Raw genomic sequence first — 24,135 nt, 5'->3', positions numbered from 1 at the left:
GCGCACAGTGGGGGAAGCAGCAAGGACAGCGCCCAGTGACCTCCTATAGCATGGCTAATTCACAGCATTGAAGTGAGCCAGGAAAAGGACCCTTCACTCCAGGGCTGCCCAGAGAGGGGCCCGATCCTGCTCTCATTCCCTGCAAGGCGCTGAGTGGGGCTGCAAGCCCCATCCCCATATGGGAGCGGCTAGCGCCAGATCAGAAACGACACCGGACTGAGGGTCCTACCCCGCTGAGGGCCTCCCCCGGTGGCTGAGTACTTAGCAGGACGGGCCCATCAGGTGTTACCCCACTGGAATGACACTGGTGTAAAGCCAAGCGGAAGTGATGACCGAAGCAAAGCCAGCAGCTGGGACATCCCATCCCCACTGACTTCAAACCCACCTCCAGAGCTAGGCCCAGCAGGCCCTGAAGAGGGAGAGCAAAGGCAGGTAGGCCTAGCTCTCACGCATTTAGCGCCAGTTCAGGATACGAGCAGGAAGGCGGTCCCCAAGCCACGGGAGTCCTGTGACAATGACAGGATCCCAGCTCTGGTTTATTTCCAGCCGCTTTTCTCTAGCCCGCGTCACGGCTGAGAAAAGCTCAGAAACGCGACTCATACACCAAAGCCAGATGCTCAATCACAAAAAGCCCCAAACAACAAGCCAACCGAAATTCCCCATTGGAAAGCCCATCTTGTGATCCCCGGGAGGCTCCGAGCACCGGGGCTGCCAATGCTGTCTTGGGTTGGGGGGGCCATATGGAGACAGAGCAGAGCCTGGTGGAAAGCCGGAGTCGCTTGTTTGCCCCGGGCAAAGGTGTAAACCCCAATCGCAGCCTGCTGGGGAGAGCCGGGTCGTTACAGCGCTGCTGAGCCCCCCCAGTGGCTACAGTGGGAGTCGGGGGCCTGGCTCAGGGGAGCAGGCCAGGACGGAGCTTTCCCTAATATGGCCTTTTGCCTGCTTTTCCTGCCAGGAAGAGCTCGCATCCTTCCAGAGTCGCTTGCGGGGAAGGGAGCTGGGGAGGGGAAGGGAGCTGGGCCGCCCGGCGACAGGCGAGGCCCCTCGCGTCACGCTCCCATCCGGCTTGTGCTTCCATTTCAGGTGCCCGGCTCCCCCTCCCCCTCCCCCTCCCCCTCCCCCTGCCCCTGCCCGCTGGACAGGAAGTGCCAGCGCAGTGAGTCAGCGTGGGGAGAATTCCCCGGCTCCAGCCCAGCCACTGAGCCAACCCCAGAGAACACAGCCTGCTCACACCAAGCCTCGCAGAGCCAGACTCTGGTCGGGAATGGGGCCCGCGGCTCACCCCGCCCGGCGCCCGCCAGGCTGCCATCTGCCTGCGCTGCCAGGAGGGGTGTGGTGGGGGGGCAATGCCTCAGCCTCCTGGGGGTAGATCAAATGTGGTCAAAGGCCAGGACTCGCAGCACGTGCACTGGGCCTGGCCCTTTGAGAATTGGGGCCCGATTTCCACTACCTTGCCCCTTGGGTTCACAGCCTAGGCACAGCCCATGGGGTGGGGTGGGGGAGCAGGAGGCTCGGAGCCCATTTGATGCCCCAGACCCAAGGCTGGCTGTGCCAGCCCCATGTGCCAGGCTGTACGTCGCCCGAGCCGCTTGAGAGGGGGGCAGACACCATCGGGGACTGGTGGCAGCTTTGGGGAGGCTGCAGACCCATGGAACCATGAAGCAGTGCCCAGCAGCATCAGAAAGCAGCCCCTTGCCATGGGAATGGGGCACAGACAGGAGGAGCGGGGGGAGGGGTGGTTCATGGATGGCAACACTGACCTCATGATCCCCCCAAACAGGAGGCACTTCAGAAAGCCAGGCCAGGATCATTGTCCCTCTGCTATAGACGGGGAAACTGAGGCACTGGCAGGGGCCTGAGCCCCAGAATCAGAGAGTCCCAGAATCCCGACTCCCAGTCCCAATGACTTTCTGTTGGAAGGGCCCAATTCTGGTGTTGGTCTCACTGATTGTCCAGGGCATTGTGCCTATGTGATTGAGAGCAGAACAGGGACCCTAGCTGATAGACCCTAGCTGGCCCCTGTCCCAGACACTTTGGGGGGGGGGGGTCTCCAATATGTTCCCCAGTAACTCTCTAAAGCTGACTGCAGTGTATTCACTAGCACTAAGCACCGGTGTCTAATGATTAGACCAGAGAACAAGGGGCTGGGACTCCTGGGTTCCGCTGCCAACTGCTGCCTTAGTTTCCCCACCTATAGATTGCACAGACACAGGGGCATCACTCATCCTGGCAAAGCACCTTGGGAACCTCCTGGGCAGGTGGCCTGTACAAGCATCAAGTGCTTCCCCCACGGACAGCATGGTATGGTGGGAGGGGCAGCTGGAAAGCTGGTCAGCAGGGATGGCAGTGTAGCGGGCGAGGGAGGTAGGGCGAGTAGCCGAGCGGGAGCAGCACTTGGGGCACTGGAGTATTCCAGACCTGGCCCAGCTTGGGCGTGAGGCCCTGGCTTGTGATAGCAGCCCAGGATCCTGAGTGGGGTGTGTAGCCAGCGTTCATCCCAAATGGAAACACCTTTCACCCCTGGGGTCACTGTATCACCAACCAAAATCCACGAATTGGCCCCCCCAACCAGGCGTACAAATTGTTCCATTTTAGATAAGAAATGCCAGGTTCTTTTCATTTGTCTTGTCTCAGAGCCTTCACGGCTCCCGCTCTCTCTGCCACCACGAAGACGGGACAGTTAATTATCTTTCTGAATGAAAGCCGACTCTCTTGGAATCACATGCTCCCAGGAGCTGGGGCTTTAAGACACCCCCAAAGACTGGCAGCACAGTATGGCTCAATACCTGCTCTGATTGCTGGAAAACCAGCAACAGCTGGGCTAGAACCCCTCTGGAGAATGGTAGGTGAGAGACAGAAAACTGGAAAGAGACAGCTGCAAAGGAACCTGCCAGAAGCCCCGTCTGTCCCCACCCGGATTTTCATGCGAGCGGCACTTACAACCAAGGCCAGGTTTTCGCCCCCAGCCCTCCGCAGGCATTTAGCAAGAAGCATGCCACTCACCAGGAAGAGCACCCCGTGCTCACCAGCTCACCCCTCCCCCAGCCTGACTTTCCTGCAGCTCGCCAATCGGAGCCACAGAAGGCTCCATGCCAGGCGGTGGTCACCAGCAGCTTGCCCTGGGTGCATCCTGGTATGAAAACAGATGGAAACAGAAATCCACGTCTAACCGGATGACCCGATGCTCTGCCAAGGAGATGGGGGGCGGGGAGTGTTGTTGTCTAAAGGGATGACCCCCAGTTATCTCAAAAGCACCATCCAGCCATCACTAAGTCCAGCCTCACATTCACTGGTGGGCCCTAGGGAAGAGTCATTACCTCTATGTAACAGACAGAGAAACTGAGGTACAGCAAGGGAAAGCGACTTGGCTGAGGTCACAGAGAACAACGGCTTCCCAGTGGAATAGGACTTCCCGTGGCTGCCCAGAGGGCTCTCCAGGTCCCGCATGGGGGGAATTTCATCCTCTCCCCCACAGATGTCTGAAGTATGTCCCCCTCCCTTCCCCACAACCACCGCACCCCTGCCTGATCCTGCTGGCGTCCCACACAGCAAAGCAACTGCTCCTAAAGGCCACTGGAATTCAGTCCACTAGCCAAACCCCTGGATTCACGCCAGGGTTACCGGACTGGGAAGACTCAAACGCACCCCGTGCTGCCCTCCTCGGTGGAGGCTGCTGGCGCGACACCAGCCTCGGCGATGGTACCCCCAACCTGCCAGTCCTTCAGTTGCCCCCTGACCATTCACAGGTCCCTTGGAAAGGAAAAAATCCAGCCCAGGATTAATTGAGGGCCTTTCGCTGGCACAAGGCCCAAGCACGGGTGGGGGACCCTCCTGCTCGAAGCCCCGTGGAACAATGCCTGTTTGTGCCAGGGATCAGCTCCGAGACCGTTCCCTGGAGCCGGCAGCACGGCTGCTACGAGGAGCGGCACTGCTGGCATTAGAGCCCTGCGGAAACTGACACCACTGGTAGCCCCTAACGCCAGCCCTGGCACGGCTAACGCCAGGGTCACGCCGGAGCTCTCCCCCTGCCAATCGCATCCCACTGACCATTGCGTCCCCCAGGCGCCTTTGCTGGGGGCCTCCAGGCGTATGACCCAAGTGTGTGTTGTTAATGCTCCTGCCTCACGGCTTCTCTGGGGAACCACCGCCCAGCAGCAAGCCAGCCGCCCCCATGCCCCAAGCATGGAGGGCACAAGCCTGGGCCCGTTGCCTCCCTGCTGCGTGAGCCCCAAGGAGGAAAGCACACGTCTGCCCCTCAACAACAATCAGACTGGGTGAGGCCTGACCCATGGGGGCACCTCCTGCTGTTCAAAGGAAGGGGGAGAGAATGCAGGGAGTTCAACACCTTCCCGCACTCCAGCCCAGCCGGCAACTCTTTACTCTGCTGCCCTGTTGGCAGATCCAGCAAAGGCGGCAGGGCAGGCTGGGCTCTGACTAGCAGCCTGGGCACAGCAGGGAAGGGCACAAGAGCAGCTCACACGGGCGAGAGGGGATGGCTGATCAACTCGCTGCCATGGGGCGGGCGGACTGAGAGTCACACGTAGCCCTGGCAGCATCTGTTCCGGCCCTGCAGTCTGCGATGAATGGGGACCCTCTCCCACCCTCCGGGCAGCAAGGGCTGCAGGTCACGTCTCCTGCACTCCTGTGTGGAGAGGCTTGGAGCGCGCCAGGCAGGGCCATGCCACGTGCCACAGTTTGAGAGCGGAGCAGTTATGCCCGTGGGTGAGTAGGCCTTTTGGGTGGGAGCAGGCTGGCAGGCGCCTGGCCAGAAACACAGAGAGAAAAGCCCCAAGGACATTTCACGTAGAACAACAAAACGGCTGTTTGTAGAGCAGCCTCCTGGATCCGGGAGCCGGACGCGGCCCAGTCACACAATGAAGAACTGCTCCCTACCCGCCCCTAGCTCGCGATTGGTGGAGAATCCAACATTAGCCACCGGATCACTGCTCATTCGCTGTAACGGCCTCTTCCCTTCCCTCTCACTGGCCAGCCAGGAGGGCTCCCGGCCTGGAGCTGTGGTGGGCCATGCTCTACATGTCAGGAGGGTGATTTATTACGACAACATGGGAAACGGCCATGCCAGCGTGACTGCTGAGCCCCCGGGAATGGGCAGCACAACCCAGGTGGCACCTGCTCTGTGCAGCCTGAACTCCCACTGGCTGGCCCTGGGCTTGCTGGCAAGCCAAGGACGGGGATTCTGGGCGTTCGGTCTCTTCCTGGGTGGCTGAGCTGTCCTGAGGGGCATCACAGGGCAGCCAGTGAATGAGCAATAGGGAGGAGTGGATGTTGCTGAGGATCCTGTGTCCGTATCAACTCGATGGAGGAGAAAACTGGAAATCCCAGCAGGACTTGGCCTGAGCTGCCTTTGCTAGCAGAGGGTGGCAAATCAGAGTCTGATGCCCTCTCTCGCCACTCCCTTTGCCGAGGCGGAAACAACCATGTTCCATTCCGCTCAGGCCCCCTCTGCTTTGGCTGCCACAAGGGACCAGTGATGCCAACTGTGGCGGTGAAGGTCTCAGTGACAGGGATCTGCTCTGAGACCCTCCCGACTCGTGACACACAGCCTGGAAGCCCAGCTGCCCTGGGCTGAATCTCAGTCCTGACCTGGCTTGGAGGAGCTCTGGAATTCATCACCAATCCTGCAAGTCAGCCAGCCCCAGAGGTAGGGCCAGTTCTTACAGGGATGGTCCTACCTGACCCAGAGACAGCACCCAGCAAAGCTGGGCACAGAGCTCCACCTGGGGCAGCGCCAGACGTTCACTACGCAGCTCAACTCCCCAGCCCTTGGCTGGCCCCATAGCAGCCCCTCCCCATGGTGAGCTGGACCAGCAACCAACCTGCTTCAACCAGCTGGTCTGTTTGTGCCACAGGGCTTGTCCAGTAGCTCTCAAAAGAGGAGCATCAGCAGCCCTGCAGGGAAATCCTGCACCCCTTCTTCCTTGCTTGGGTGCATTCATTCTCTGGCCCAGGACAAGCCTGGGGCACAGAACACTGCTGGGCGGAAGCTCCACGCTCTGCTGGATTGCTGCATCAGGCGAGGCCTGAGGCACGCCTGAGCCCCACAGGGCTGTTTGCTAAGCAGTTTTGAGGATTCCCCCTGTGCTGCCTACCCAAACCCAACTGGTGTCACTCCCAGACACAGCCGGGCGAAGGCAGCCAGCAGGCGGACGCTGGGGGGCGGAATCCACTTGGGAGTCACTGCAGGGAGTCGGGGCCAGGTGCAAGGCTGGATTAACTTTTTTTGGACCCAGCGCCAAACATATTTGTGGGCCCCCTTGGGAGCAATATGGCATGGGGTGGGGTGGGGTGGGGTGGGGTGGGGTGGTTGGTCCCCAGAGCGAGGGGCCGGCCGGGGACAATGAGGCAGGCCACGGCATGGCAGGAGCAGCCGCACTCCGTGCAGCCCAGCATGAGGGCACCATTTACATACTTACAGCCACAGACACACACTGCCACGCCCAGCCCTGTGCTGCCAGCCTGCCCCCCTGCCCAGTGCCCTGCCCTTATGCCCAGCACCCTCTTGCCCAGAGACCTCCAGCCACAGATCCCTATGCCCAGCACCCCCTCACTGAGACCTGACCCTATGCCCAGTGCCCCCTGGGCCCGCTATGCCCAGCATCCCCCGCCCAGAGAGGTTCCCTGCTGGCCTCTGACCAAAACTGCACAGTGCCCTGCACACGATACTGCCGGCCCAGCGCCCCCCGCACTGCCCAGCGCTCCCCTCATTCTGCACACAATATTTTAAAATTCCGCAATTTTTTTTGTCAATAAATATGGAAGCTCCAGCCTGGCAGTGAGGAGCACAGGCCACTAGCTGCATGGAGGTGGGAGATCACTCTACAGCCTCCCCCGGCCCTGGGACAGGGACTGGGCAGTGAGGCTGCACCCGACCCTGACACAGCGAAAGGGCCAGGCCTGCCCCAGAAACACCTGAAGCCCTGCCCCTCTGCGCCAGGTGCTCCAGATGTGGACAGACACGCTCCTCCTGGCAGCAGGATCCTAGTGTGAGGGGATCCAGGTCGGGTAAGAGGTTTCTGTGTGGGGCAGTCTGGGTGCGGGCGGCTCAGTGGGGGATCTGGATGCACAGGGAATGTCCCAGGTGCAGGGGCCGTGGGACTCTGCAGGGGCTTCCAAGTGAAGGTGGTTGGGGCTCAGCGGGGGGTATCTAGGTGTGGGGAGCTCAGCTGAGGGGTCTGGGTGCAGGGGAGGTGGGGTTCATTTGGGTGGGGGTCCTGGTGCAGCTGGTGGGGCTCAGTGGGAGTGTGTGGGGGGCTCATCCCAGTGGTCCAGTTGCAGGGGAGATGGGGCTTGTCAGGGTGGGGGTGTGATGGGCCTGCTTAATGGGGGAGTCCCAGTTGCTGCTGATGGGATGTTGCATGCCGGGCTCCCGCTTCCCATACCCCCTGTCCCTTCCCCACCGCTCCATCCCCATCCCCTCCCGCCCACTTCCTTCCCCCTCCCACCTGCTTCCATCCCCATCCCCTCCCCCTCCCGCCCGCGTCCTTCCCCCTCCCACCCGCTTCCTTCCCCCTCTCCTCCCCCTCCCGCCTGCTTCCATCCCCGCCGCTCCATCCCCATCCCCTCTCCTCTCCCGCCCGCGTCCTTCCCCACGGCTCCATCCCCTCCCCAGCCTGCTCCCTGCCACGCCCCACAGGGGTCACTCTGTCGCACCGAAAGCGGGGGGCTCCCAACGCGTGGGGGGAGGGGGCTCACCTAGCAGGAGGCCGAGATGCTGGGGTCCAGCTGCAAAGTCGGTGGAGCAACACCCTCTTTTTTCAGCTGGGCAACTCGGCACTCACAGAAGGGGGGGCAGTGGCATGTGACCCTGTGTGCCCCCCACACCTTCCTCTGTTTGGGGGCAATGCCCACGGGCATTCCCAGTCCCCCCGCTCCTCCCAAGGGCTGCTTCCCTTTTCTTCTCCCTCACTTTCTAAAAGGAAGCAAAGAAATCTGCAGGGGGACCTGTTTTCATTCCTCCAGGAGTACCCGACACAGACCCCCCAGTGCCCAAAGCGCCCACACACACAGACCCCTGCCCCAGATCCCCCTGAGACCCACTCCCCCACACCCTGCCTGTCCCCCAGCCACACTCACCACCCGCTGGGAAGCGACTATGTCCATGTGTGGGTGTGGGCTGAGACGGCAGCACAGCTGGGGCCGGTCGGAGATCGCTCTGGCCCCTCAGGAGCAGTGCAATCAGCCAGGACAAAGCGGGAGTGGGGCCTGCCTGGGCCGGGCTCCCTCAGGACCCACTTGCCTGGAAGGGCCAGCCAAGACCCATGCATTGCCCAAGACAGCCCTGCCCGTGCCCTGGTCCCAAGCAGTTTGGCCTGGGGAGGTGGGCAAGGCCCCACAGATGGCAGGCAGCAGAGATTGCCCAAGCCAGAGCCATGCTGGGGAGTGGATCACATCCCTGGGATGTGAGCCCCAGAAGCCCGCCCAACCCAGCTGCGCTACTGGCCCCACACTCAGGGGCCAGAAGTGGGGAGGCAGGTGAAGAGGAGTCAGCGTTGGGTGGGGCCTTGGGGCAGAGTGGGGAGGGGAGTTGGGGCCACAGTCCTGACACCGGGGCCCCTTCTGAGTGTGGGCCCGGCACCATGGAGCCACTGGTGCCATGGTAAAGCCAATACTGGCCAGGTGTACCCCTTCCCCGAGACACCAACAATGGGGAAACACAAGAAGGGTGAAGGCAGCCTGGCCTAGTGGACAGAGCAGTCGGCTGGGACTTGAAAAACCTGGGTTCTATTCCCAACTCTGCTGGGTGAGCACAGGCAAGTCGCTTCCCCGCTGTGTCTCAGTTTCCCCAGCTGTAAAATGGAGATGACACTGACCCCCAGCAAAGTGCACTGAGATTAATGCAGAGCAAGAGCCAAGGATGATTATTTTCCCCAGGATGGCTAAGGAACCGTTTTCAGCTCCTCAGATGCATGGTGCTGGGATCCATCCCAATTCTCAGAGATCCCAGCACTAACAGACACAGAACCAAGCCCTTCACCCTCACAGCCAATGCTCATCGGGCACAACACCACGCCCCTCCCTGGGATGGAGCTACATGGGAGGCCAGCGTTGGCAAGCCTGGTTCACATGCTCAGAGACTTGCCCAAGGTCACAGGTGAGTCAATGGCAGAGCTGGGACCAGAGGCCGGGTTGGCTCCTAGCTGGCTGGGCCACACGGCCACGCAAACACTGCTGGCTGTCTCAGAGCAGGGACAAACTCACAGGCTGTAAATCCTCCACCTGCTAAGCCAGCCAGCCAGTCCCTCTGCTGGGGGAGTCCCCCTCACCTCCGAGCTCAGGCGAGGGGCCTCAATATGGTACACCCCTGGGCTGGTCCCAACCCAATGAGGGTAACCCAGGGCCTCTGCCATCCCCTTCCCCGCATAAGATGGGGCTGCAGGCCCTGAACAAAGCAGCCGTATGGCAGGATCGGAAGCTTCCCAGGAGGAGAACACTGCTGCACTCGTGGTAACGGGACAGAAGGAACCCATGGGAAAGACCTGAGCCTCCACTGGGTTTGGTATCATAACAATTCCCCCACTGCCAGGACTTGAAGGTTTTCATGGTGCTGCCCACCCTAGCCACTCAGGACACGCTGGGGGCAGTGGGGAGAGAAGCCAGAATCTCCTGCACAGGACTCTGCCACTTGAGCTACAGGAGACTCTCCACTAGCCATTAGCAGTATAGGGCCTATGGCATATTGCCAAACAGGCCCAATTCTGGCCACTAGAGGGCAGCAGCGCACACAATCCAGTAGCAGCTTGGGGCTCAGCCCAGTGCTATGACCCTCGGGGAGGTCTTTTACCTTCATAATGGCATTTCCTTCCCCCACTCTACCACTCCCGTGACTGGTTTCTAGCCCTTCTCTTGGGCACCGAGCTGCAGAGAACCCCTTTGCTGACCATGCCCAGGTGATGCCCCTGCCCCTTCAGGGTGCTCATAGTGGCTGCAGGTGGGGACGAAGGACTGAAGAGCCTATTGTGCTGTGCTGGGGCGGCAGCAGAGCGTCTGGGCCCATCTCAGAGGCAGGCTTGAGCAGAGGGAAACTCAGAGCAACGGTGTCTTGGGCTGCCCTTAGCTTGCCCAGCCCCACCAGGGCGATTCAGCCCCCAACGAAGGACTCCAGTTGGGTGCATGTGTGGGGCGCCTGCAGGTGGGTGGGTTCATGTGCGTCTTTTTTTTGCAATGATGACAAGTGAGGCCCAAATCATTCCAAACCCTGGCAACTGATCTGCCCCCTTCGGGAGCTGGTGTCTGGGGGGTACCCGCTGCAAGGGGCCAGGCCTCACTATCCCTATGAGCACCCACTGGTGCCCTGGCCTGCTCCCAGTGGGATCACACATGGACCGAACCACGTGCCGGTGACCAGGTTGGCCTAGTGTTGGCAGCTGGCCAGGTCCCCTCTACACAAGTGTTTCCCTGTGTTGTAAGTGGCTCCCCGGACTCAGCTCTAGAGATGGGATCTAACAATGCTCTGGGTCTGACCAGGGGTTTCTCCGAGCCCTGATTGTCTCCCTAGGGGCAGCTGAGGGCAGGTACCCCCCGGACACCAGGCTGGCTCCAGCTGCCAGTCCACTGGGAGATCCACAGTCACGATACAACCTCCTGCTGCAAGGCCACCTCCGGACATGACTGCCTTTCACCCAGCGGGATCCAGGAGCAGCCTGCGAGCCAGGTTCGCTGGCTAACGCAGCCCACCCTGGGTAGATGGGACCCAGCAGCACCCCACGGTGCTGATCACAGCAGCCAAGCCACGTGCTCTTCCCATGGCAGCTGGGGAACTGTCCCAGCCCCTCGCAGGGCCCCTCTCCTCTGCCGCAGCAGGGCTGAGGCCAAAGTTCGGATGCTCCCAGAACAGCCTGGGCCCTGCCCTCTGTGTAGACACAGCACTGTATTCACCCTCCCCACTCCCCCCTGCATCTGACTGGCAGGAGGAGCCCAGCAGAGCAGCAGCTGCTGCAGATTTATTGTCCTCCCCCATCAGCTGGCTCCCTCCTCGTCCCCCACATACAAACACCTGCCACCAGAGCGAACCGCAAAGGCCCCCGCCCAGAGCACTAGCACAGCTGGGACTCCCGTGGGAGAGCGCCATCCGGTGGGCACTGCAGGCTGAGCTCACCCAGCCCCAGGTGCGCCCAGCTGATGCGAGCGAGGAGGCAGCCGGATGGGAGCGCCACCCTTCCCCTCCCCCTCCAGCAGCCCGTCCTGCCCAGACATGACCCTGGAGCTCAGCACGCCAGCTGCAGCAGGAACTGTTCCTGCAGACAGGCCCTGCCCTGCGCCTGCAGGCTAGGAGCACGTGGAGCCTGGGTGCCGGGTCCCAGTGCCCACCATGGGCAAGGTGTAGTCCAGCGCCAGGCAGGGAAGGGCCTTGGCAACTCCTGCTCAGGGATCCCCCTGGATTCTCTGCTCCCTCCTGGCTGCAGTTTGGCCGTGGGGGGTCTGCCAGGCCCGTCTTGCCCAGGTACCATTTGCCCCCACCCCAGCAGCACCCAGTCCCAGCTGCCGCACACAGAGATAGGGGGAGCCAAGTCTCTGATCACCCATGCCTGGGGATGCCCTGGCACGAGTGGGCTCACACCCACAGCCACATTCACTGCCTGGAGTTGAGCCCTCCAGGAGCCTTGGGCTTCGTTCGGACACTGCTGCCCAGGGGTGGGACCCTTGTTTAGGAAAGGCTGCTCCCCGCATTACCCCTCCGGGACTGGGGCAACCCTGGCCTGCAGTCTGCTCACCATCACGCCATCAGAGTATGTCCCTCTCAGGGATGGGAGCGGGCAGCCGCCAGGTGCCTGGGCAGCCACTGTGTGCAAGGGGCAGAGCACGCCCCCCGAACTAGGCCCGTCGCCATCGAGCTGTGGCCCGTCACTGCAGCAGCAGCACCTGCAAGGAGGCTCTAGCGGAGGTCTTCGCAAAGAGGCTTGTGAGCTGCGTGGGCTGCCTCCCCTCCCCTCCCCGCCCCTGAGGACGGAGCAGTCCCAGGAGCTGCTCTGCCCTTTGCTCCTTGGCCTCAGTACCTCGGTCTCTTCACCCTCTGCCCCAGCGCTGGGTCCACCAGGGCCTATCTCGCACTGTCCCACACCAGGTGTGTCCTGTCCCACACCACAGCAGACGCTAAGCTCCGCCTCCCCACGCCTGCCCTCTGGCCATTGCCCCCCCAGACCACAGCAGAGCCTGCTCTGACCAGGTGACCTCCTGCCTTATGAGACTGGCCCAAAGTACCTCCCAGTGGCCTCAGCTCAGCTCCACCACCTCTGGCAAGTGACCAGGTGAGGGTCCAACACAGCGCATAAACCCTCAAGTGCTCACTTATCTATGGTATTTATCTGGCCCCTACCACCACAGCACCTGAGCCCATATGTAACCTCCCAAACCCCTGGGAGGCAGGCCCATGCTATTACCCTCTGTCATAACCATACAGCTAAGGGTAGCATAAAATCCCTCCTTTACCTGTAAGGGGTTAAGAAGCTCAAATAACCTGGTTGGCACCTGACCAAAAGGACCAATAAGGGGAGAAGATACTTTCAAATCTGTGGGGGAAGATTTTTGTTCTGTGTTTCTGTGTGTTCTCTCTGGGTCAGCGAGGAACCAGGGCAGGGAAAATACATCTCTTAAAGCCATACCTGAACTAAGCATCTAAGACTACAAATTGTAAGTAACAGGAAGGAAATACATTAGATTATCTTTTGTTTTAGCTTGTGAATTTTCCCTGTGCTAAGAGGGAGGTTTATCCCTGTTTTTTATAACTTTGAAGTTTTGCCTAGAGAGGAATCCTCTATGTTTTAAATCTTATTACCCTGTAAAATTACCTTCCACCCTGATTTTACAGAGGTGTTTCTTTTACTTTTTCTTTATAATAAAGTTCTGTTTTTTAAGAATCTGATGGGTTTTTAGTGTCCTAAAAACCCAAGGGTCTGGTCTGTGCTCACCTTGTTTACCTATCTGGTTGGTAGATTATTCTCAAGCCTCCCCAGGAAAGGGGGTGAAGGGGCTTGGGGGGATATTTTAGGGAAACAGGAACTCCAAGTGGTCCTTTTCCTGAATCTTTGTCTAACTCACTCGGTGGTGGCAGCAGTACTCATCCAAGGACAGGGAAGGATTTGTGCTTTGGGGAAGTTTTTAACCTAAGCTGGTAGAAATAAGCTTAGGGGGTCTTTCATGCGGGTCCCCACATCTGTACCCCACAGTTCAGCGGGGGGAGGGAACCCTGACACCATCTATAGCAAAGCAACAACTCACCGGTGCAGCGCCTCCTGCTGGTCATCTAGGAATTAGCTCTTTTCCAGCTTACAGGACGCCCTCTGCAGGTTGGTGTCTCGCCTGCCGCTGGCCCTGTGCCCCTCCCAGAGCCCTGTGCCCTTTACCCTGGTGTTCTGCCCCAGCAGTACCCCTATACTCTAGGTCTCCCCTCCCAGGCAAACCCCCAACCCTCTAAATCCACCTTGCCTCAGTGGCTACTGCCTGTCATCTAGCCCCCGCTCACTGGGGCAGACTGCAGTCTGTAATGGCCACTCATCATTGGCAAGGGGGTAGGACCTGTTGCCTTTGCCTATCCCAGGCTACACCTCTGCAGCCCCAGTACCTCTATAGGCCTTCAACAAGGCCTGAAGTCAGGGGAGTTGCCAGGCTGGAGCTCCTCTTGCCCTTTTCCCCAGCACTCCCCTGCTTCAGGTACCTTGCTCCCAGGCAGCTAGCCCTTCCCACTCCAGGGCTAGAGTGAGACTCCTCCAACTTCTGGCCCACATCCCTTTTATCAGGCCAGCTGGGACCTAATTGAGCTGGCCACAGCTGTGACTGCTTCCCCAATCAGCCTAGCTTTTCCTTGCCACAGTCCTCTCCAAGCCTACTTTTAACCCCTGTTTTACTGGAGTGGGGCAGCTGCCCCACTATACCCTGATTGTTCAGATGGGGAAACTGAGGCACAGAGCAGCTAAGTGACTTGACCAGGGTCACCCAGGTAGTTGGTGGCAGAACAGGGATTTGAACCCGGGTCTCCCAAGTCCCAGTCTGGGACACTAAGCCACTGTGCCATCCTTCCTCACCAAGACTGGCTCTCCCTGGCTGTCTGGTGAAGACTAGCCACACTGGTTGCCTTCTCTGAGGGGTCTGCCATGAGCCCTACCCAGGGATTGGAAGCAAGCCCCCCTGGGAGCTGTGCAGGGTAACCAATGAGACGAAGCGGGTGCTGCTCAGCCTCCAGTCAGGACCTGCCCAGGGCCCCACGCCAGCAATTTTAGGCTCTTGTGCAGCAGCTGCACCCTTGGGGCATACAAATGGCAGGTCCCTCCCCAGCCTGCGCTGTGGTTCAGCCTCACACCCAGCACTCACCTCATCCTCCCTTGGGGCAGCCAGGAGAGCCAGGTCCTGGGAGCGACACTTTCCCAGCAAAGCGAAAGGCAGAGACAGATAAGCTCAGCACTTGCCACGCCCTGTTCCTGGAACAACCCCACGCCACCTGGTTTTACAGCCACACACGGCAGCTGCTGGCAGCTGGAGGGGGCTAGTACAGCATGGAGGATGGGTCCAGCAATGGCTATTAGCCAAGATGGTCATCTGACATGAAAGGAGTCGCTCCCCTCCCCTCTGGGTGTCCCTAAATATCCGACTGCCAAATGGTGGGACTGGACAACAGATCACTCAATGGCCCTGTTCTGTTCATGCCCTCTGAAGCACCTGGCACTGGCCACTGTCAGAAGACAGGACACTGGGCTAGGTGGGCCATTGGTCTTCCCCAGTCTGGCCGCTCTTATGTTCTTAGCAGCCAACACATGCCCTCTGACAGGCGTCTATCGTCTCTGCCCAGGCAGGATAATGGATTCCATTTGGAGGACCATCAGCTCAACAGGCCCCAAACTCCCCCTTCATTATTGGTGTGTATTATGGTAACAATCGCATTCAGGGCTCGGTTGCGCTGGGCACTGTATGTACCCCCAGTGACAGACAGTCCCGGCCCCACAGAGCCTGCAATCTGAACAAGGCAAAACATGGGAGAAGAAATGGACCCAACTGGCAGAGCCAGGAGCAAACCCAGACTCCCACCCCCTCCACCAGCCCACCCCACCTTTCCACTCACTAGGTGCTACTCGTTTGATCCTTCTTGCTCAAGCAAACCCTGGGCAAATCTGGGTGTGAAGGGGTTAAACAGAGAACGGCTAAACAGAGCAAGGGGACCAGCCAGTATATTAGCCACAAACTCCCAGACCGCAGAACCCCGCTCTGTGATGAGAGCCCATAGCGTGCAGTGTCACAAGAGCGCTGATCGGCAAGGGGGTGTACAGACCACTGCCCTGGGGGAAGATCCCCCTCACTAGGCCTGGCCCATGTGGGTTTGCATGGCTCGGCACCAGCCCAGGGTGCAGGCGCTGCCCCGAGGGGCATGCTACCTGTATGCCGGGGAGCCGCTGCGGAAGGCAGGTGAGACGCAGGGGCACATCTCTTCTCACAGTTTGCTAGCGCCGCATGGGTCCCTGCTGCGGCTGCCCCACTCAGCACTGCCACAATGCTTGTAATCGGACATGAAAGGAGTTCACTCCCCTCTCCTGGCCCTGTACTGTACTCACACAGCCGGATTAGCTAGGCCTGGAGAGTGCTGATTGTCGGCGGGTGAATCATTAACGACGTGCTCTGGGGCCGGCTGACGCGCACAGGCAAAGCACTTACGCTCTCACACTAACCACCAGCCATGCCAGTTATTCACCCCCAGTTGGCCTCTCCCCAGGAACGGCTCCCTCCCTCCTCCTTCAGTTACCAATGGTAAAACTGGCCTTGGGAGGGGGAAATCTGGCACCCGTCCTTGACGGGCCTTGGGGCCCCACTGTCCCAAGTCTGCCCAGTCCCAGGCTCCTGCCAGGCCCAGCTGCTCAGTTTTGGATGGTAAAAAGCTTCTAGACCCCAGACTCCCAGCTCAGCTTGCCTGGTTCCAGGCCCGCCTCCTTGGCCCCTGTGGGCCAGTGAGGTCAGGGTGCTGCTGGGCCTGGGCCCTTGCTCCTGGGGCCAGCAACAGAGGGGCTGGGAGTGCCTTCTGGCGCCCACTCCTGACTGATTATGGGGTGGTGCTGAGTGCCAGAGGGCACTCGCAGCCCAATGACAGGGAGCTGACGGTGGTGGGAAGGGCTCCCTGGGGGTCAGAGAGAAAAGGGGGGGGCAGGGTTTGAAGGGTAACCCAAGAACACACCAGCAGGGTGGGAGTGGGGAGCAATGCCCCCTGCTTAGAGTCTTGTGCCATCCCAGATGGGGCCGAGTCAGGGAGGGAGCACAGGCTGGTGGTGAGAGCAGGGCCTGGAAGTAAGGCACTTGGCCGGACGTGCTGCACAACCTCCGGGCAGGTCACTTCCTCTCCGAGCCGCAGGTCCCAATCTGTAAACCGGGGATACCGACTCTGACCCTCCCTATGGGGGAGATGAAGGTACCGAGTGTCACGGGTGAACACATGCCACGGGCCAGCTCACACAGTTAGCCCTGGAGATGACCAGTTTGAGTCCTGGCCTCTCAGCCAAGATGGTGGCCATCACCTCGTTAAGAGCTTTGAGATCCTGGGCTGGCAGGTGCTAGGTGCCGATGTTAGCCTGGGGCAGGGCAATGGTCCATACTGCTGCTGGGAGAGGGGATCCTATGGGGGAAATATGCCCCCTGGCCTCCCAGCTTAGCCCAGCTAATTGCCCATGTCACAGCCAGGTCACCTTCAGCTGGGTCAGTCACCCAGGCTGTAAACCCACATCCACGGAGTGGACTGCAATGTTGGGCAGATAGCGCTGGGGCTTCCCATCCCAGGCACACCCCTAGGGCAGGGGCAGCACCAAGCAAACCTGTACCTGCACCCGCTGCTGCCACGGTAGCCAGCACTGAGGACCCTAGCGCACGGCTGGCATGAGGCAGACACATGCAACAGGCACGTACAGCAAGTGCCTGCCCTGACGCTGGGGGGAGAGGCGCTCACGGGAGCAAAGGGAGCACCAAAGGGAGCAAAGGGTGGGCTCTAGAGCAGGCCATGCCAGGTCCTCCAAGAACTGGCCTGAGACCCCAACAAACTCGTTACAGGGAGGTCCCTGAGCAGCCACAGGCTGGCAACAGCCTCGCCCAGAGGATTTAGCCACTGGTTTCTGTTTCAGATCTCCTTCAAAGGACAAAGGCGCAGCTCCAGACCTCGGAAACACTGTCCCCCACCCCCTCCGGGCTGCTAGGCCAGATCCTGACCCACGGCACAGAAACCAGCCCCTGCCCGTAGCTGTGACAACTTCACCGCAGCCCTGCCACTCAGAGCCCCCCACCGCGAGAAAAACCCAGCCCCCCGCACGCCCCCGCATGGCCGGGCTACTGCCAGCTGTGGATGGCTGCTACCCAGGCGCCCGCCCTGGCCCCTGGCCTCACCAGGGAAGCGGCCCGGGGCCAGATCAGGATCCCCAGGAGCCACGCGGGGCGGCTCGTGCCACGTCTAGAGGGGCATGATCCGGGGCCGGCAGAGCCGATCCCGGGAATGTCCCGGATCGCAGCGGACAGGGCACAGCCCGGCCGGCCCCGCGGGCGCCCGGTAACCGCAGGCAGCCTGGGGCCCCGGCCAGCGGGCGAGCCGGGAGCAGGAAACTCGCCGCGGCCTCGGGCTTCCCAGCGCCGGGGGGCTCCGCATTGTCTCCGCGGGGGGGCGCAGGGGGCGGCGCCCGGCAGCTCCCAGGCCCGGGCACGTCCCTGCAGCTGGGTCCGGCTCCCCGGGGCAGGCGGGCGGGCGGGGCTGGGAATCCGCCTCCGCGCGGCGGCGTCCGCGGGCCGAGCTCAGCCGCCCCAGCGCGACACCCCCGGGCCGCCGCGGGCGCTCTTGGGGCGCCGGGAGGCAGCGGGGATGGGCCCGGCGGGCGGGCGGGCAGAGAGGCCCCGCTCCGGGCATCCCCAGCCACCGACCCCAGCGCCAGCTCCAGCCGGGCTCCGGTCCGCTCCCCCGGCTGCACAGCGGGCGGCTCCGGCTGGCCCCGGCCCCGGCGAGGCGGGGCGCAGGCCGGGCACTCACCAGGTAGTTCATCTTCCCCGGGCGGCCCCGGCAGGGCCCCGCCGGCCGCACAGCGGCGATCCCGGCGCTCGGCGCAGGCTGCCCGTCCCAGGCCCGTCAGCGCATCGTCCCGCGGGCCCAGGCGGCGCGGCGCGGCCCGGCTCGGCTCGGCTCGGCAGCTCCGCACCGCAGCGCTCCCCTGGCCGACTGGCCGCCAGCGCCGGGCTGGCCAGGGAACTGCCCGCCTCCAGCGCCGCCCACCGCCGGCCGCGGCCCGGAGAGCAGGCGGCGGCGCCGAGCCCAGCGGGGGAGCCGAGCCGGGGAGCGCGCGCGCGTGTGTAAGAGAGAGAGACGGGCTGGGCGGGTGCGAGTGTGTGTGAGGGGGGCGGGGTTTGGGTGTGCGTGTGACACGGGGCTGGGTGTGTATATGATTGACATGGGCTGTGTGTGTGAGTGATGGGTGGTGTGTGCGTGAGAGCGAGAGAGAGAGAGATGGGCTGTGTGTGTGCGATAGGTGGGCTGTGTGAGTGAGTGTGTGGGGGACAGAGACTGGGTGGTCAGAGCACTGGACCCGGACCCAGGAGATCGGGCTTTGATTCTTGGCTCTGACACACTGCCTGTGTAACCCTGGGCAACTCATTCTGGCCGGGTTGGCTTACAAGTTTTATGCTAGAATGATGCCAGAGGCGGCTGTGAGTTGTTACCACAATAATAATACCGCTAAAAGCCTCAGGGTGGACCCAGTTTTACCCATATAACGGACCTCATACCAGTGTGGGTCATACAGAAATTGCTCACTTGCATACCAGTCTAATTGTGTCCACATTAGTTGGAGTTTGTTGTAGCAATAAAACTTTCTGGTGCACACAAGTCCTTTGGGCCAGATTGGCACGTGTGGCTGGATTTTCCACAGCTCAGCTCTGAAATCAGAGCTGGATTTCCCAAAGTGCTTAGTGGCCAGCAGTTTCTACTGGGACACCTAGGGACAGATTTGATGCCCCTTAGGAAAAACTGGCCTCTTATTGTGGTGCTCACTGGGAACTGAGGGAGGCTGAATGTCCGGCTTCAGTTCAGCAAACCACTTACATATGGGCATCACTCGTAAAACATGGGAGTAATCTCCTTGGCTTCAATGCGTGCTTACAGCTACTCCCAGCATCCCTGCCCCCTCCATAAAATGGGGATAATCTGTTCTTTCTCCTGGCCTTTTTCCCCGTCTCTTAAGGGTAGACATTTTGTGCCCAGCATGATGAGATCAAGACCTAAGTTAGGGCCCTGAGACCATATTGAAAGATGCATACGAGTGGGGATGACCACGGGGAAGCACAGCCCAGAGGAGAGAGGAACCAGTATACGGGATAAGTGGGCTGTACGCCCAGCTCTTATTAATTGTGTTACAATCATGTCCAGAGCATGCGTGGTGCTGTACAAACATGCAGGAATGGATGGCCCGTGCTGTGAAGAGCTTGAAAGGGTCAGGGGAAAGGTACAACGTAGGAGGGAAGGTTGCATGGCAGACAGAATAGTGCTCTGGACCGGCGTTAGGAGACCTGGCTTCTCTTCCTGCTGTGCGACCCTGGGCAAGTTCTTTTCCCTCCTATGCTGTGTCTCTCCGGGCTCCTTGGAGCAGGGACTGTCTTATTGCTTGTTCCTACAGCACCCGACACACCTGGGCCCTGACCCTAGGTGCCACCAGAATGTACATAATGCAGCCCCCTGGGAATCTCTTTTCTCCATGAAAATTGGTGATGTAAATGAAACTGTTGTCACACTTGTAACAAGGATTTGGGTTTTTTTCTCCCCGCCACCCCCCACAGCTGATGTGGGGGAGGGGCAGGGGTTTGGCAACAAACCAAAAGAAAAAATGGCTGCTGCTGCTGCTTTAAAAAAAAAAATCTGATTGGGGGGGGGGGGGGGGAATGAAACCAGATTTTTTTGTCCACGAAGGTTGTCAGGGGAGAAGGAGGGAAACGCTCTCAGGGAAAGAAAGTGACCCGCTGTCAGAAAAGTCACTGGGCGAGACCATGCAATGCTTGGCAGCGCCGCTGGCCTTTAATTTATATGAGAATTATACGCAGTCCTCCAGCACTGCCTCCACCGCCCCAGGCCTGGACGGCAAGCTCCTGGCAGGCATCCCCGGGGCTCTGGGATCTGGGCCTGGGCCTGGGCGCACCCAGGGCGGTGGCTGTGCGGGCGCTGCAGGAAGGCCGTGCCAAGCCATGCAGAGGAAAGGGGGCAGAGGAGCAAGTGTCACTGGCAGAGCGGAGGGGATGCTGTGGAAAGAAATGAGGACACGTAAGGAGGGACGACACAGCTATGAAGGGCTTGTAAGACAAAGACAGGAAGCTGGAACGGGGTGCCGCACAAGAGAAGGAGCCAGCATAGAGATGCAAAGAGGGGTTGGCACAGGCAGTAGGAAAGGCAAGGACAATTATCTTAGCAGCTGCACGTTGCACCAGCTGGCCTGGGGCTTTGTGGGCATCATAGAATCATAGAATATCAGGGTTGGAAGGAACCTCAGGAGGTCATCTAGTCCAACCCCCTGCTCAAAGCAGGATCAATCCCCAGTTAAATCATCCCAGCCAGGGCTTTGTCAAGCCTGACCTTAAAAACTTCTAAGGAAGGAGATTCTACCACCTCCCTAGGTAACGCATTCCAGTGTTTCACCACCCTCCTAGTGAAAAAGCTTTTCCTAATATCCAGCCTAAACCTCCCCCACTGCAACTTGAGACCATTACTCCTTGTCCTGTCCTCTTCTACCACTGAGAATAGTCTAGAACCATCCTCTTTGGAACCACCTCTCAGGTAGTTGAAAGCAGCTATCAAATCCCCCCTAATTCTTCTCTTCTGCAGACTAAACAATCCCAGTTCCCTCAGCCTCTCCTCATAACTCATGTGTTCCAGACCCCTAATCATTTTTGTTGCCCTTCGCTGGACTCTCTCCAATTTATCCACATCCTTCTTGTAGTGCGGGGCCCAAAACTGGACACAGTACTCCAGATGAGGCCTCACCAATGTCGAATAGAGGGGAACGATCACGTCCCTCCATCTGCGGGCTATGCCCCTACTTATACATCCCAAAATGCCATTGGCCTTCTTGGCAACAAGGGCACACTGTTGACTCATATCCAGTTTCTTGTCCACTGTCACCCCTAGGTCCTTTTCTGCAGAACTGCTGCCTAGCCATTCGGTCCCTAGTCTGTAGCGGTGCATTGGATTCTTCCATCCTAAGTGTAGGACCCTGCACTTATCCTTATTGAACCTCATCAGATTTCTTTTGGCCCAATCCTCCAATTTGTCTAGGTCCCTCTGTATCCTATCCCTGCCCTCCAGCATATCTACCACTCCTCCTAGTTTAATATCATCCGCAAATTTGCTGAGGGTGCAATCCACACCATCCTCCAGATCATTTATGAAGATATTGAACAAAACCAGCCCCAGGACTGACCCCTGGGGCACTCCACTTGATACCGGCTGCGAGCTAGACATGGAGCCATTGATCACTACCCGTTGAGCCTGACAATCTAGCCAACTTTCTACCCACCTTATAGTGCATTCATCCATCCCATACTTCTTTAACTTGCTGACAAGAATACTGTGGGAGACTGTGTCAAAAGCTTTGCTAAAGTCAAGAAACAATACATCCACTGCTTTCCCTTCATCCACAGAACCAGTAATCTCATCATAGAAGGCGATTAGATTAGTCAGGCATGACCTACCCTTGGTGAATCCATGCTAACTGTTCCTGATCACTTTCCTCTCGTGTAAGTGCTTCAGGATTGATTCCTTGAGGACCTGCGCCATGATTTTTCCGGGGACTGAGGTGAGACTGACTGGCCTGTAGTTCCCAGGATCCTCCTTCTTCCCTTTTTTAAAGATTGGCACTACATTAGCCTTTTTCCAGTCATCTGGGACTTCCCCCGTTCGCCATGAGTTTTCAAAGATAATGGCCAAGGGCTCTGCAATCACAGCCGCCAATTCCTTTAGCACTCTCGGATGCAATGCGTCCGGCCCCATGGACTTGTGCACGTCCAGCTTTTCTAAATAGTCCCTAACCACCTCTTTCTCCACAGAGGGCTGGCCACCTACTCCCCATGCTGTGATGCCCAGCGCACCAAGGAGGCCAGAATGGCTCTGTGACTCACTGTGTGACCCTGGGGCAAAACTGTGACTCAGTTTCTCCATCTGTAAAATGGGGTGATGATCCTCCTGCAGTGCTGCAAGATCTGTGGATAAAACACACCGTGGAGCTGATTTCTCTGTGGACAGGAGGATGTGTTCAGCCTGGGTGGGGGTGGGGAGAATGGGTGGGTTTTCCTTGAATCAAACCACTTCCTAAAGAATTGGAGGGCCACGTTCACAGCTCCCCTTCCCCTTGTGCGGTCATTCACAGCTGTGCAATTTGGGCCTGAAATGCCACTGGGTCTGTGGTAATTCTACAGCCACTTTGCATGGCTGTAAACAATTGCACAAGAGGGGGGAGGGATAGCTCAGTGGTTTGAGCATTGGCCTGCTAAACCCAGGGTGGTGAGCTCAATCCTTGAGGGGGCCATTGAGGGATCTGGGGCAAAAATTGGGGATTGGTCCTGCTTCGAGCAGGGGTTGGGACTAGATGACCTCCTGAGGTCCCTTCTAACCCTGATATTCTATGATTCTATGAAGAGAATCCAGCTTCTGGGAACGGGAGCGAACACTGTGGTATTGTCTAGTGCTGAAAGAAGGGCGCCTGGGAGTCAGGACTTCTGGGCTCTTTCTATTCACAACTCTGCCACTGGGGGACCTTGGCAAATCTCTGTGTGGCTCAGTTTTGACCCATCTGTCCCATGGCTCGAAGAACACTGCGGGGGTGGTGGGAGGCGTAACACCAGCACTGCATGTCTGTAAAGAATACCGAGATCCTTAGATGAAAGATGTATATGCTGGAGCCCAGACAGCAAGACGATGGATTGTGAACAGAGACAGTCCCAGCAGAGGAGAACGATCACACCCAGCGACATGGCCCAGGTTCCCTGTGCTTGGCCACGACACCCCCCCGGACGTAGTCAACAGGCCACAGGCAATAGCTAGTGATGATCTGCCTGCAGTCTCCCTGGGGCGTGCCTGGGAGGGCCTTTTCTTCGTCTGGCCCTGCAGCAGCCCCCTGCGAATGAGCAGGCCTGGTTTGGGCATCTTGCTCCAGCCCTGCTAGGTGGAAGCTCCTGGATTCGCCCTCGAGCAGGGCTGTGACTACAGCTACAGACACAGCACCATGCTCATGCCACCTCCTGCTTGCAGCAGAACTGGAGCACAGAAAGGGGGAGATCTCAGGGGCCCCTTGAGGGTCTGTGGCCCCCGGAGAGGAAATCTCCGAAGCCCCACGTGCCTCAGCAGTGAGGGAGAGGCTCCCCCAGTCTGTTTCTCCTTGGGGGTGGGGGAGTGCAGCCACAGGGCTGCTGTACTGATCATGAGGTCTGCAGCCTGGGGTAGGACAGACCACCCCCCTCCATCCAGCATTGCTGGGCTGAGCACCTGGGGAGGGGCTTATCATTTCTCTCTCTCTCTCTCTTCCTCTCTGCAACCCCCTTGTTTGCTAAATGGAGCCAAACCAACCCCCTTGTTTGATCCTCCCAGGGGTGAAATGCCCATGGCAACCTGTTCCCGGTAACGCCCTGGGAGAGCAGTTTGCTCAAGATTCTTTCCTTCCTGTTGTTAAGACCAACTTGGTGTGTCTGTGTCCTACAGCTCATCTGTATGTCATAGGCTCTCTACTGCTGGCTGTTACTGGAGATTCTTCTACTAATTGCTGAAATGACAGAGGCCTCAGCTTTCAGAACAGGAGGAGCTGTGCACCTAGCCTCCACTAGGGTGTTCCCCACAGCCCTGGACCTATAAAGTCCTTGGAAACTGCCAGTCTCCTGTCACTGACACTAGTGGGTATCTCCAGTGAGCGAGAGAAGATTCAGGCCCAGCCTGTTTAAATGTCGGTTACAGTTACAGTCATGTTTTGGGCTGAGAATGTTGGTGGGACATTTAAAAAGAAGGCCTCAGCACTGCTAGGGGACCAGGTGAGGCTGAGTGGTGTCTGCAATACCGAGCAGGAAGCTAGCCTGTCCCAGCGCAGAACCTCCACTCTCTATACTTCAGATCCCCAGGGACTTGGTCAGTGGGAGATGCCACCCCGC

At 59.2% G+C, this 24,135-nt stretch overlaps 1 protein-coding gene across 2 annotated transcripts in view; it reads right to left on the bottom strand.

The window, feature by feature from the left end:
* Positions 1 to 18,118, bottom strand: part of BCAR1 (BCAR1 scaffold protein, Cas family member) — a 38,879-nt gene extending 20,761 nt beyond the window's left edge. The window contains exon 1 of one of the 2 annotated variants that reach the window (XM_074968304.1): positions 17,996 to 18,118. In XM_074968304.1, the coding sequence (XP_074824405.1) occupies positions 17,996 to 18,007 (12 nt within the window). In that variant the 5' untranslated portion in view covers positions 18,008 to 18,118. Of the gene's footprint in view, positions 1 to 11,732; positions 11,751 to 17,995 lie in introns of those variants that run through there. The other variant, XM_074968305.1, reaches the window with a different exon arrangement.
* Between the last annotated feature and the right edge of the window lie 6,017 nt (positions 18,119 to 24,135).

Source organism: Natator depressus, chromosome 12 (genome assembly GCF_965152275.1).
Source record: "Natator depressus isolate rNatDep1 chromosome 12, rNatDep2.hap1, whole genome shotgun sequence".
NCBI classification, from domain to species: Eukaryota; Metazoa; Chordata; order Testudines; family Cheloniidae; genus Natator; species Natator depressus.
Note: the sequence above shows the minus strand (reverse complement) of the source record. Positions and strands in the feature narration are given on the sequence as shown.